The sequence below is a fragment of the Vulpes lagopus genome, chromosome 6 (genome assembly GCF_018345385.1).
Source record: "Vulpes lagopus strain Blue_001 chromosome 6, ASM1834538v1, whole genome shotgun sequence".
Taxonomy (NCBI): domain Eukaryota; kingdom Metazoa; phylum Chordata; class Mammalia; order Carnivora; family Canidae; genus Vulpes; species Vulpes lagopus.
Window position 1 is genome coordinate 133,230,312 of NC_054829.1, and position 14,694 is coordinate 133,245,005.

Below are 14,694 nucleotides of genomic sequence, written 5' to 3' on the forward strand. Positions count from 1 at the left end.
TGCATTTGTTTCTGCTTCCCCATCATTTTTATCTATTACTTGTGTGAATGAACAGAACGTGTTTGCAAAATGTGAATGAAAGAAACTGGAGTAGTACAGTGAGTTATGATGGATGAAAGAAACAGGTATTTATTTGAGTGCTCGGAAGTATAGTAGACCGCGGCCATGGGTTTACACATCAATCTCTTCAGTAGAACTGAGAGACCATGTCTTAATCTCCTTGTGTCCCTGATATTTCACAATGTCTAGCACATAATGGTACTTAGTATTATTTGAATCTTGAAAGCCCGAAGGGTAAGTCAAATAGCAGGATTTATGGGTACCAATGAAGTTAGTAACAAAAAAAGCACAGCTGTCAAAATAGCTAACGTGACCTTAGATATCATTAACAGAAAAATAGATTCTAAAAGTAGGGAAGTGGCATCCCTCTGTTACTCCGTGGTTGATGCTGTTCCTTTGAAAAATGACCAGAAAGTGTCAATTCAAAAAGGACATGACGGTTGCTTTCAGACTTGTTAGACCATAATGCGGAAAAAGGAAAGTAGATTTGTTCTGTTTGTTGCACAGAATTAGATCTGGGCCAGTGGGTAAAATTAAAGGAAACATATTTAGATCAACATCTGGAGCATGCCGTTCTAGAAAATAAAAAATGGGTCTCTATCAGCAGAGATGTGTACCACAGGCTAGGCAAAAACTGGCACAGATACTATAGGGAGGCTTAACACAATTTAGGAGGTTTAACTACATAATCTTTAAGGGCACATTAAAATCTAAGATTCTAATATTCACTGATTTTACTTTGAATCTTCAATTTGTTATGAAATTAAAGGCATGTGGTCCCATGCATATAGTAGATGCTTATAAGTAAGTTTAAGTGCAGGGGAAGTAAAAAAAAAATCTTGCTCATTAAGAAAACGTATAAATATATGTAAGCCATGTAAGTTTGAAAATGTATTCCATTATTTGTGTTCAGAATAACAGAGGATATTTTACTTCCATCAGCACTATTTATACTAGTTCTGAAAAGAGATTTATGAAGTAAGATATATCGTAAAATCCTGGATCTAAAACAAATAAAAAGCCTTAAAATCTACAGATTTAAAACTACTGAGTACACGGGAAAAGAAAAATGTGTGACTGGGAAAAAAATATCTGCACGTTATAAACATTAAAAAATGGAAAAGGTAGCAACAATTCAGAAGGCCATCTGTTTAACCGTGACGTACATATATATGCCAGCAAAACAAACACGAGTGACAGCTAAAATGTAAAAATGAAAGATGGTGATGCAGAAAGAAAAACTGTAATAGGGTTAATTTACACTATGAGATCGCAAAATATAGCCCAATATAAAACATAAGAGTCAAAACCATATGAACAGAATAAAAATTTCAGAAATTGATTAAAGATATTTGTATAACATGGGGCACCTGGGTGGCTCGTTCAGTTAAGCATCTGACTCTTGATTTCGGCTCAGGTCCTGATCTCTCAGGGTCATGAGCCTGAGCCCCATGTAGGCCTTAAGCTCATGCTGAGCCTGGAGTCTGCTTAAGAGTCTCTCTCTCACTTTCCTGTCCCTCTTCCCCTACTCACTCGCTTGAGCTCTCTCCCTCAAAAAAAAAAAAAAAAAAAAAGGTACAGACCTTAATATAGAAAGAAAAAAAAAACTGATACGAGAGAAATAATCACTAATAAATGATGTGGCAACAAATGTATAGCGGCATTCATGACATCATACATTTCAATAAATTCTGGATGACTCAGTCATTCACTGAATCAATTCATTTATTAATCGTAGAAAGAAAAGAATGGAATCGTTTTTCCACCGCAGCTATGAGCTGGGGATAAAACTGGGGCTACTGAAGAAATACATTTTATTAAAAAAATAATATTTTGAAATATAATATTAAATCATATAATGTCACACGTCACTAATAACTAAATTACAAAAGAATTACACAAATATTACAATAAATCACAGATTACAATATGATGGTTTTCACCCAACGTGGTATGAAGTCAGGGAAAATATTTAAGCCTGGGAAGCCTGTGGTTAAACGGGCGTTTGTAGAGACTGCTGGTGAAAGTATCGATTGCTAGAAAGAATCACCAAATGGCTCCTACCCACTGCAATGCTGGTTTCTGCGTGACATTCTCTAACAGAAGACACCAGAGTTCCCTGGACGATGTCTGAACGCAGGGCTGGGGCAAGGGAAATAAAGAATGAACTCAGAATACCTCATGGTGACAGAGGGAGGGGGGTGAGTAAAGACAGTAAGGGAGTAGATAAGGGAGAAAACAAGGGGGTCACCAGCCTGGGCCCGGGGAAACGGGGTGGAGGCCGCTGAAACCAACCTGAAGGAGCTCCCGACGGCTGACTCCAGAACAGTGTGAGCCCAGGTGAGCATCACAGTAATATCATGAGATCATACACTAGGGAACAAGTATTCATGAGTCCGTACTGGTAGAAACAGATAATTGTATGAATGAGTATGTGCGAGAGAAGGGATATCTCTTCCTTATAAAATAATTCCACGTCTAGCAATCTAACATAAGGGAAAATATCGGAGACGCAGTTGAAGACTTCAACGTTCAAAGATGCCTTATGTGTTAACTGCAGCTAAGTTATGATAATTATGTTTCTAAAATAGTGGTTTCTCTTTTGACGAATTAGTTTACGGTTATTATAATCCCACTTCCAGAAGTGTTTCTCAGGAAACATCCATAATACAAGGATATGCAGGATATCAAGAAGCACATCTGTATTGACAGTGTGTTCTCCAGGCTGGTTACTCTGTGTATGTGTGTGTAAACACAGGGAATGTTAAAAATATTTATGTCTGATTGAAAGAAAAAAAAAAATAAAAATCATATGTAATCCTATTTGGTTCTCCTTGCAAACTTTCTGAATTATTATTTTTTATAATAAAATGTAAAACTACATGTAAATTGGGGTACCATATAATTAGTGCATGTGTATCTCAAACAGCTTCATCTGAAATAGTTTGGGGAATAGTGTAGGCAAATACATGACTTTCTGTTACTTGTTTGCTTTACTTTAGCTCAAAAAAAAAAAACCCCAATATTAATTTCTCTACTGCTTTATGTGACAAAAGTCAGAGTAGAAACTGAAAATGCTTTTTTCCCCAACTTTAAGAAGACTATGATAAGCATAAGAAGTATTTTATTAATATATAATTATGTAATAAAAGTAAATTATTAATAAATAATTAATTGAGCTAATCAATCTCACTCCAACTATGCAGTAGCATCCATGATCTATTTGAAGTATACCCGAGCACAGATTCATCTGTAAAACATCTATTTGCATATGTTAAGCATCTTATGTACCAATGTCCTCTCCAAAACATGCACTCTACATACAATTGTTTAACATGTAAAGTGTTAACAGAAGTTTTAACTTTGAAATTATTTGGCAATACGGCATTAAATCATTATTAGACTGACGTATAGTTTTTTAAATAAATTTATTTTTTATTGGTGTTCAATTTGCCTGACGTATATGTTTTATTCTACCCACTGAAAGTGAGTTATCTCCTGAAAATGCTTAGAACATAAAAAAAGAGTGGATAAAATAAATGTGGACCGTCAATTGAAAATAAAATCACTTGGAGGGCACTATGCCATAATTTGACTTTAATCATCCACAAAGCCAATCAGGTTGTGAATTCTACATTGACAGCAGCTTCTATGTGGTTTTAGAGGATTTTTTTTTTTTTTTAGGGTTTTAGAGGATATTTAAACAATGCCTCACATCCAAAGGAAAGTGATTCATCCACTCTTCCCAAATATTTACCAACCAAATTTTTTTTTTTTTACTTTTTAAAATGTAATTTTGATGCCGCAGATACAATCTTCTGGTGAAGTACAAGATATAGGTAAAATCTATGATTTCATATATTCTGGAACTCTGTCCTGGTGAATGAGAAGTTTCAGGGAACATCAAAACAAATGTGGCAAAATACAGTACCCCTCATCTTATTTCTGCTGAAAAAGTATTATGCCTTGAAAACCCATCAATGGACAGAACAAGCCACTAGAATGGATTTTGCTTCCTTACCTCATTTTCCAGAGCTCAGCATAGCGTCTGGCTTGCAGTTGATCGTCAATAAGTGTTCAATTAGAGAAAATTGAAGTATACTACGTCTTTGTGATGTAAGTTATGACAAGCTTTCATTCTGATTCATGTAAAAGTTATGGAGCCGACACAGAACCTGACATTAGATCCATTAACTAATAAAACCGATACTATTAAAAAAAAGAAGATCCCTGTGTATATTCAGACCAAGTAGGTATAAACATACAGAATATTAGTATAACCTTTCCCATGTGAGTGTATCACAGAAGATGAGGACCACTTACACTAAGAAAACTTTAGAAAGTCATAGTTTCCAAACATGATTCAGAAACAGTCCTACTGTTAATCAAGTGATGAAAGATCGATGTTTCAACGTAATTAAACTCTTGATGAAAATGTGAGTAATGAAAAATCAGGAAAACAAATTGGGAAAACATAAATTTAATTTTACAAGTGTCCATATTTTCTTCTGACTTGTTTTTTTTTTTTTTTTTTTTAAGTAAAAGGAAATCAGATTTCAGAGGAAGAGAGCAGAGTAACACCATTTAGTGTCTCCAAATGCTTAGGATACCAAAAGGGCCAGGACAACTTTAACAGCAGATCTTAACCATTGTAAAGAAATCAGACGTCTGTCTAGGTTTTTGTTGTCAAATTAACAAAAACAAAATTGACAAGAAAGCCATTTATAGAGGCACAACCATAGTTAAACTTTGGATTATATTTTCTAGGAAAGCTTGTAATAAGCCATACTTTTGAAAGCTATCTATGTGTCCGCGTGTCTGCGTATGCACACGTAAGCTTGTGTGCATACATGTATCCATGGAAACCTAGACTTACTAATATATATTCTTCTTATATGGAACCAAACCTTCTTACGTGTTTTTGCAATAATTTGCAAAAATATTCCCCAGAATAAGGCAAAAGGCATTTTATCATATTGCATTCTTTTCAGGATAATGCGATACTGTGTCCTGACATCTCTAGAAGTTTCTAGGAGTTTCGAGAGAAGATACTTGTTTTGCTTCCTAATAAGAATTTGGAGGAATGTGTCAAAGTAGATTAAACTATGTCAGAGTCTTTAAAAGAAAACACTGTTCTTCTTTCAAGAAGGTTTTTATGTAGCAAAAGAAAAAAAAATGAGCATTGCAAGCAGTTCTGAAAACACAACTGAGAGGCAATTTGATAAACAGCCTTCTATCATCTAGGCCAGAGCGGGGGAAAAGCATGCTATCAGCACTTTCATCAAAGGCACGATTGACTCCTCTTTTTCTATCTCATTTTATCGTGACTTTCTAATTTTGTTTACTCAGTCAGTAATTGGGGAAAAAAATGATTCCTTACCCCTTGGATGAGCTGTGATGGGGTCCACTGGAGAAGCGTCCTTTTCTCCGTCTTTGCTGCTGCCACCGCCGCCTTCACTGGCACCATCTCTTGCAATCAGTTTATCCACCATGTCGATAATGCAGTTCAGGCTCTTCCCCACGTTGGCCCACACCCTATCCTGAAAAGAACATGAGTATCACTACACAATTTCATTGCAAACACAAGATAAGGCAAAATCCGACAAATCCATTTCTGGGAAGCAGGCAGAGGACCAATCATAAGGATGCAGGCTCAGTGACTAATTCTAATACTTCCATTACTTTGGCCAGACTATGACTATACAAGAAGAAATCTGTTTTCTCTTAAGAAAGCAAAATTTAAATGCTATAAGCTTTTTCTTTAGTTAATCATTTTTTCTAAGTCATAAAGAAATGATTAACTACTGTACAATATTAATCCATAATTGAGCACAACTTATGATACCTTAAATGGGACCTATCTATTTTCCTTATCAACACCCAGTAGGAAAGCAAAGACACACCAATATTTTTAAAGAATAGCTATAATTTGCATTCAAAATTCTCGTTTTTCCTTTTTATTGTGATAATGTACATAACATTATCACTCAACCATTTTTAGGCTTACAGTTCAAGGGCATTAAACACATTATACAAGGCAACCACCTTATTATACATTATTATTTACATTATTATACAACCACCACCACCATCCATCTAGGATTTTTCATCTTCCCAAATTGAAACTTTTACCCTTTAAAAATGAACTACTCATTCTCCTCTCCCCGCCACGGGGCAACCATCATTGTGCTTTCTATCTGTATGAATTTCACTGCTCCAGGTAACAGAAGTTCTTAAAGTGTGGTCTTCACATCACCCCTAACAGAATGACCCAGAGAATTAAAATGCAGATCGTTGGCTCCTACTAAGTCAAATAGAACCACTAGGAAGAAGGCACCGTACGCTGAGACTTCGACAAGCTCTTCAGGTGCTTCTGACCACTCCACATCTGAGAACTTGTTATTTCCTATGAAAACCTTTAAATACAGTTATCATTACGGTAGCCTCTCATCCCTAGCTTCCCTTTTTGTCCTCTCTCCACATCATTTAGATGGAGTCCCAGACTCCCCATCTGTGAATGGTTAATTTTTTATGTTGACTTGATTGGATCACAAGATGTCCAGACACTTGGCTAAACATTATTTATAGGGGTGTCTGTAGGGGTGTTTCTGGGTGAAATTAACATTTGAATTGGTGGACTCATAGAACAGTTTGTCTTCCCCAGTGTGGGTGGGCATCATTCAATCCATCGATGGCCTGATAGAAAAAAAAAAAATGTAGAGAAAGTCAAAATGTGATCCCTCTTGCCTGAATCAGGACATTGATCTTCTGCCCTCAGTGCTCCTGGTTCTTAGACTTTCAGATCTGGGCTGGAATATCCACCACTGGTTCCTCTGGTTCTAAGGCCCATAGACTCAGCCTGAATTATACCACCAGCTTCCGTGGGTCTTCGGCTTGCAGATGGCAGATCATGGGACTTCTCAGCCTCCAAAATTATGTGGACAATTCCTTGTAATAAATACTATATATCTTCTTGGTTCTGTTGCTCTGAAGGACCCTAATACACCTATTAGGTGTATCTTATGTATCACATAAGAACCAAATGGATTTATGATGCTTTTCTTGCATCTTTTTCTGCAACAGATAGCTCTGAAATAGCTCTTAATGTAAAGGTACTAGTCAAGTACAGTAATTCCTTAGTAGTTTATGTATTTTTATCGAATGTGTATTTTTTAACCCAAGTTAATTTTACTAAGTTTATAAACATAGAAATTCATTTTGGGTAAGATAAATCTGGGAAGAAAGAACAAGAATTGAGCTTAGATTATCTGATGGTTGTCTTATAAAGACTAAGTTAATTGAATAATGTAACAGATATGGGAGTTTACAGATGATGCACACGACAGCTGAAGAGGAAAAGTATAACATTCAAGGTTTAAAAAGTTAAGTTAAAAATCCACCTACATGATGGTGGATGGGAAAACCACCTCATTTCTGGGGAACCACAGTGGTTCCTCTACAGTTTGGAATGCCCTGTCTACCTCACCATGCTGCAGTGGGAGCCAAATAACATCATCTCTATGAACGTGCTTGGAAAATTACTACCATTTGGCAAAACCACATCCTCTTCTTGCTGGCTGTCCTAAATGAATCAAACTTGCTTTTCATCACCTTGTAATTCTGGGTGTTAAATATGTTATTAATCACAAAAATTTTTCCCCTAAAGGCAGACTTATTCTACCAAAAATCAAAAGCACTTCCCCTCTAAGGGAAACTAAGACACCAATCATATCCATAAATTGCTTTATGCCCTGCCTACTGTCAAGGAAAATAAGGTGGGGGCACCTCTGAGCTATGGTGCAGGAGACCTAGGGAAGCTCGCTTCTTCTGGGACAAAGTGTGGAGAAAGGTAAGCAAACTGAGGTCCCGACATCACTCCTTGGGATTTGGTAAGGAGCTTACTTTTCAGACCACGATAACCAACTGATGGCCCCCATCCTGAACATCCCTTAATTGCCACCAACCACTGCATCTTTAAAGCTATTAAATGGAAAAATGAAGCAGCTCTCCGGCTAACACTGGGCATAAACTCTGTTACTGAGGAAAACAAGGGGAGGGATTAGTCTTAATTTTCCAGATTAGCTTTGAACAAGATAAATTTTCAATTCTCCTTCTGTTGTCCATGTTGAGAGGAACCTTCTATTTTGATCAAAAATCAAGTCGTATTGCATGCTGCCTTTCTTATATAAAGTAATATACGGGGTTAACCAACTTCTCTTAATTACATCTCCAAAGACAAGAATATAAGAATATAAAAAAGGATAATTTTACATTCTTACCCTATATATTGTTCTTCCTTTATACTTTGCGTTATAGGATTATACTCACAGAAAAAGTAATCTTTGCAGACAGAGAAGAGACCTTTATCGGCATGTGGTGCAGAGTGAGGTATGTTCATTGGATGAGACCAACAACCATATGGTAAGAGGTTGGGTGGTAAATAGTAGAAAAATACTTAAGTCATTAAACACTTAGAGGACACACAATCTGGGAGGATGCTCGTTGGAGGTGAGAAATTGAGCAGTGTCTTATGCAAGATGAATACATGATTTATATATAATCAGATTTTTTATTGAAGACACACTCAGCAGGAGACCCTGAGCAGACTCAAGCTGGTCTTTCTCTCTTGGAAAGAAGATCCTGCCTAGCTGGAGGGGAGAGAATGCTATTTGGTTAGTCACTGGTTCTTCTTCCTTTATGGCATCTACAAAGTAGATTAAAGTTATCGATTTAGACCATTGTCTCTAATGCTAGTTTATGAGTTGAGGGCTGTGTCGTCACTACATTGCACAGGGCCTGGAAAGGCAGAGAGAGAGAGAGAAATGGAGAAAAGGAGAGAGGAGAAGGGAGATGACTCCAACCCAGAGGCAGGTTGAGAGCTGCTATTTACATTCACCTGGCATCTGAAATTAGTTAATTTACCTTCAAAACCACCACATAAGATGGACATTATGGACTCAGTCTTTAGAGGTGAGGAGACTTCAGGTAAGAGATGTTGAATAACATTCCACATTAAAATGGGTATAACTAAATTAGAAATTCTATTTGGTTTCAAAGATTTGATCCCTTCCCCTATGATTTCCCATGGAATTGTGGCACACAGTAGGAATTCCGCTTAAGTGAGATTCCTAGGACTCTGGGGACAAGCTGGACAGAGGAAGATCAGGAGAAGGAGCCACAGAAAGGTTCAAGAAAAGGTGTGTGCCACCTCACATGAGCAAGAGTAGGTGTCAGTTACCTGAGACTTGAAAATGAATCTAATGGCAAATCACTAGGACAGGACTCTGAAAAGGACGGGCTGGTCACAATGTACCCTTAAGTCTGAAATCAAGAGGGCCATACAATCAAGGATGGAACAATCACTTGGCGAAAAGGTCAATGAGCTTGGGTCAAAGGATGTCCGTGGCTAACATGAACAGAGGACAGTGTCAGCATCAAAACCCAAACTCTATGTGTCGGGGATGTAAAATAAGGAATGGGTTATAGGGAGAGAAGATAATTCAATTTCTAGGAGAAAATTAATAATTATTCTTTGCAAAATCATTACTTTGAAATTAGGATGCCAAAAACGGGTAGGCGATATTCTTGTAGGGAAATCCTGAATATCTGATTTCTCTCGTAAACTGTTTTCTATAATATCTATGGGAAAGCATTCACACAAAGGGAAATTATCAGCAAAAATGCATTCTAGTTCTAATGATTTTCACTCGTGAGGACAGTCCATGTAGGAGCTTCTTTTTGCTTAGATTGTTGGAATGGCTGGGGCCTACTCCATCGTCTTCCCTACTGAAATCACACAGTTCCTCTCAGATGGTTCTCATGAAGAGAGAAGTCTGGTTAGCTGGGCGAAGACAATGGAAGCATAAGAATGTGGCATAGTACATGGAGCTTCCAGCCTTCCCCTTCTTCGACCAGGGATATTACTCTAGACCCAAGTTTTCAAATCACAGCAAATCAAACCAAAACCGAAATCAAAGCAACACAACAGCGCATCAGAGACACAGATTGCTAGGCCTTCCTGCTCCATGCCCGCCCCCCCTTTGCCCTGAAACAGCAGTCATTATCCTGGTGTGTCTCCTGTCGAAATACGTAATGGAAAATTGGTGGGTTAAAATCTAACTTTTATTACATGGAGCCCATATGGTGTCCTTGACCTTAATGGAGGCTTTAGATAATCCAACTTCTTGGAGTTGAAGGACTATAAACTATTTCTCGGCAATGAGCGATCGAGGTCAATGGGAATTAGTAGCAATATTTATTCTATTTGAGTCAGGTGTCATTTTGGTCCTTATTTATTTCTGGGTTAAGACCTAAGCTATCATGCACATCAAGCCCAGTGGCAATAGATATACAAATATAATGGATATACCAGTGAGTAGTTGGGGGGACTTTGGACCCGGCAAAGTGAGCCATGAGGGCAGGGGACATGTTGCTTATTCAGCATTGCCACACATTTATGAGAGTGGTGCCATCGAGAGAAATCCTGACTCCTTTAGATGAGTTAACTTAATTTTTTTTTTTTTTTTACCAGTTTAGCAATGCTTAGCTGATCCCAATTTTTCTGGGGCCAATTTTTGATCAGCAAGAATGTGAAGACTTCACTGAGAGCTGAAATGGGGGGCAAGGTAGCTTCCTTGCATCTGTATCTCTATGTACAATTCCCCACTTGTCATTACCAATTTTTGAGGACTTTGATGAGAACGAGCCAGCGCATTAATAAGGTTTACCCCTGAGTTGACTGAGAGCAATTTGGACTTGACAAAGTTCCTCAACGCTGCAAACCTTCGCTCGTTCCGTAGCTTCCAGCTCTTCTCCCTGAATCACCACGCAAGCAGACTGTGGGAAGAGAGGAATTGCACTTGAAATACCCCATGACACGAACTGGCACGTGTTAAATAGCCAGATGTGTGACAGCCATCAGAATTAAGCGAGATTCCCCAACCTTTGCTTCCTATTGATCCTCTTGCTTAACTTCACCTAATTACTCACGTAAAAATCTCTGACCTTTGTTTCCTGATAACCACGCTGCGGCCTCACCCTGGAATCCAGTCCCTCGCCACACACGTGGATCCAGCTAGCCAGCTGCGGCTTCCCCAGCAGACCCCTCCGTATCCCCCTGGTTTGGCTCGTGGCCAGACCCAGACAATAAGCTACCACACGGTCAGGCCTACGCGAGTGCACGATCACCTTCATCCATCACCACGCTCACATCATCACTCCTCTGATCAAAGGCAGCTTTGTACTGCAGCAAGAATCCATTCTTCTCTCCGCCCGGAGGCGCCTCTGCAGCGTGTCAACCTACATAATTCTCCTTATTTCTCGTTAGTCTTCAAAATGAAAACTTCCTCAGGTCAGTCGTCTTGCTGTCCTAGAAACAAGCTGTTAATTAGCTCAACATATACTTTCTGGGCATCTGCTACAAGCTTGCTCGGTGCTGAACATCAAAGATATGAAGGAAACCTTGGAGGAACTCATATTTCTATCTTGACACATTCTGCTCTTTACGCTTAGAATAGTGCCTCCTCCTTCCATCAATCCAATTCTCACCCTTTCAAGTCTCACCATCTCCAAGAATGGTTCATTCTATTCTCTCTGCTTAACATTTTTTCTTTCTAGTAGACAGGGAGCTCTATGAGGGAAATGACTATTATTCTCAGGTCCTAGTACTCATCAGGGCATAGGTAAATAAAAGAATGAATAAATGAGCAAACGAATGAATGAAAGGAGGGGATATTTTTCATCTTCTTCAACCTTCATATAACTTCTCTCTGAGTACTTTCAGTATGCTTAATTCTCTGAATATTTTTGATGTGTTTAATGAGTATCACACAACCACCTCCATTCTGGGAAAGATTCCATATCTTATAATATCTCTGCTTATTTTATGAGTTCTGGCCGTTCCCTTGAATTAAACGAGATATGGCTTTTGAGGATCTGTATATTATACTTAATTTGCTTTGTCTGCCATGCACGGAGACATGGACCAGAAGGAGCGAGATGTTATCATGAGGGAGTTCCGCTCGGGCTCTAGCAGAGTACTGATTACCACTGACTTGCTGGCCAGAGGCATCGACGTGCAGCAGGTGTCTCTAGTCATCAACTATGACCTTCCTACCAACAGGGAAAACTATATCCACAGAATCGGCCGTGGTGGACGATTTGGCCGGAAGGGTGTGGCTATTAACATGGTGACAGAAGAAGACAAGAGGACTCTTCGAGACATCGAGACTTTCTACAACACCTCCATTGAGGAAATGCCCCTCAATGTTGCTGACCTCATCTGAGGGGTGGTCCTGCTACCTAGCCTGACCCTGGCCTCAGTCTGGGGGGGGGCAGAAAAGCAGGAGGGGGGAGGGAAGGGAGCCAAGGGATGGACATCTTGTCATTTTTTCCTTTTTTTTTTTTTCTTTGAATAAATGTCACTTTTTGAGGCAAAAGAAGGAACGTGAACATTTTAGTACCTATAGCATCATTGCACATTACTGATGCTTAATTAACATCTGTTGATTGACTTCACAACCTGTGACTTTCAAGTAAAAAGATACAACTAAAGTAAATATTATCACATGTATCTTCAAATTAAAGTTAGAACCAGGGGATCCCTGAGTGGCACAGTGGTTTAGCGCCTGCCTTTGGCCCAGGGCGCGATCCTGGAGACCCGGGATCGAATCCCACATCAGGCTCCCGGAGCATGGAGCCTGCTTCTCCCTCTCCCTGTGTCTCTGCCTCTCTCTCTCTCTCTGTGTGTGACTATCATAAATAAATAAAAAATAAAAAAAAAATAAAGTTAGAACCAAGCTCGTAATCTGAATGGCTGCATTCACCCTAATAAATGCCACATGATGGTAATGTTTTCAATTTGTTGAAACATTACATAGAGTATTTGTCTATTAACAAAAATAAATCCACTGATTAACTAAAGCTTTCAATTTTAAGTTGGTAATTGGATGCTATCTGCACACCATTAGATAGTTGCACAACTGGCTGAATTATATGACATTATCAGTTAGTGTGTTGCATACAATCAATTTCCAGGATTGATTTTTTTTAACAGAGTTTCCCCTGATATATCAAGTCAACTATATATATATATATATATATATATATATATATATATATATACATTTTATTTATCTATTTATGTATGTTTTCAAGAGAGAGCATGCATGAACAGGGGGGGAGGGATAATGGGAAAGGGAGGGAGAGAGTTTGAAGCAGATTCCATACCCATTGGGGGCTCAATCTCACCACCCTGAGATCATGACCTGAGCCAAAATCAAGAGGTGGATGCTTAACTGACTGAGCCACTCAGGTGCCCCACTTCAGCATTTTTAACTATTTATTAAATTATGGAGATTCAAAAATTCCTGTCTAGAAAATAATGTCTCACTATTCACATTAGAATGTACTAAAGTTTAAGAGCACTTGATTTGGATGTAATAAATTTCTAAAGTATGTGTATATTCGTTCCAGTTTGCATATTCATCACACCCAGGCAAATGAAAATATCTGACATTGAATCAGGCATTGTAAGAGTCAATAAAGTATCCAAGGGGTATGATGGTATTCAATATAAAACCACAGGAAAGTCACCATTACATTAATAAAAATAAAATATCTCTGTTAAAAACACTAGTTTGAGTTGGGAGGATGAACCGCTGATTCGGCAAATCCATTTATTCATTTATTCCTGCATTAACTCTGAAAAAATACATGGAACTAGTGTGTATAAAGCACTGAATTAGGTGCTATAAAACAGGGAACTGAAGGTGAATATATTAACTTCATGTGGGAAAATCTAGAAATTGTCAGGATTTCATGAATATGCATGCACATAAAGATCTCATTTGGGGTTTCTTTCCTTTAATAGAACATTTGTGCATTTTAATGGACAGTCATGAACTTTGCTTAATCACCTTTTGTGGACTTTAATATTGGGTAAGTATTCAAAGCACATTTCTCCTGAGTGAAATGGACTGGAGAAGCTCAGGAATGGTTCTCATCCATCAAGAAAACAGATGATAGAACACATTTCGGTTGTGACATAGGGAACCACGAGCCTAAGACTCTCTGTCTTTACCTGCCCTTTCTAATGGGAGTGAGCACATGCTTCCAATGTCCCCTCCTCATTATAAGATTTACAAAACCAAACAACCCTATTATATGTGATTAGGGATGAAAAATAGAAAGTTGGGAAAGAGGAAAACAGTTATTTCCAATCATATTTGCTGGGTAACATCTAAAATTACTTCTGTGTAACTAGGACCTTTGTAAATAGCACATGAATAATCAAATAAAATTAAAATTGCCACCACTGGGTTTCTGGAGGCTTCTGAAGGCCTTAGTCTATCATGTTCCATGTTCTTCATCATGTTCTTTGGTCATCTCTGATGTTCTGTATCCATCTAGGATTTTCCTGCTTTCTATGTTTATTGAATATCGGGTGAGTTGATTATGACACTGGGAAATATGCACTAAGGAGTGAGGGATATAGCTCGGTACTTTTGGCTAGAAGAGAAAAACAAAATCTGCAGAAGAATTCATGAATTCTATTAAGGGAAAAGGTGTGTGACATAGTGCAGGGTCACGTTAAGGTTAACTATTCCATGTTTCCAAATAAGAAAGTAAATAAGA

General features: G+C 38.2%; 1 protein-coding gene across 7 annotated transcripts in view; it reads right to left on the bottom strand.

The window, feature by feature from the left end:
• INPP4B (inositol polyphosphate-4-phosphatase type II B) overlaps positions 1–14,694 on the bottom strand; it is a 707,856-nt gene that overhangs the window by 93,263 nt on the left and 599,899 nt on the right. For all 7 annotated transcript variants that reach the window (XM_041758016.1, XM_041758014.1, XM_041758011.1 and 4 more), the window contains one exon: positions 5,441–5,600. In XM_041758016.1, the coding sequence (XP_041613950.1) occupies positions 5,441–5,600 (160 nt within the window). The remainder of the gene's footprint in view (positions 1–5,440; positions 5,601–14,694) is intronic.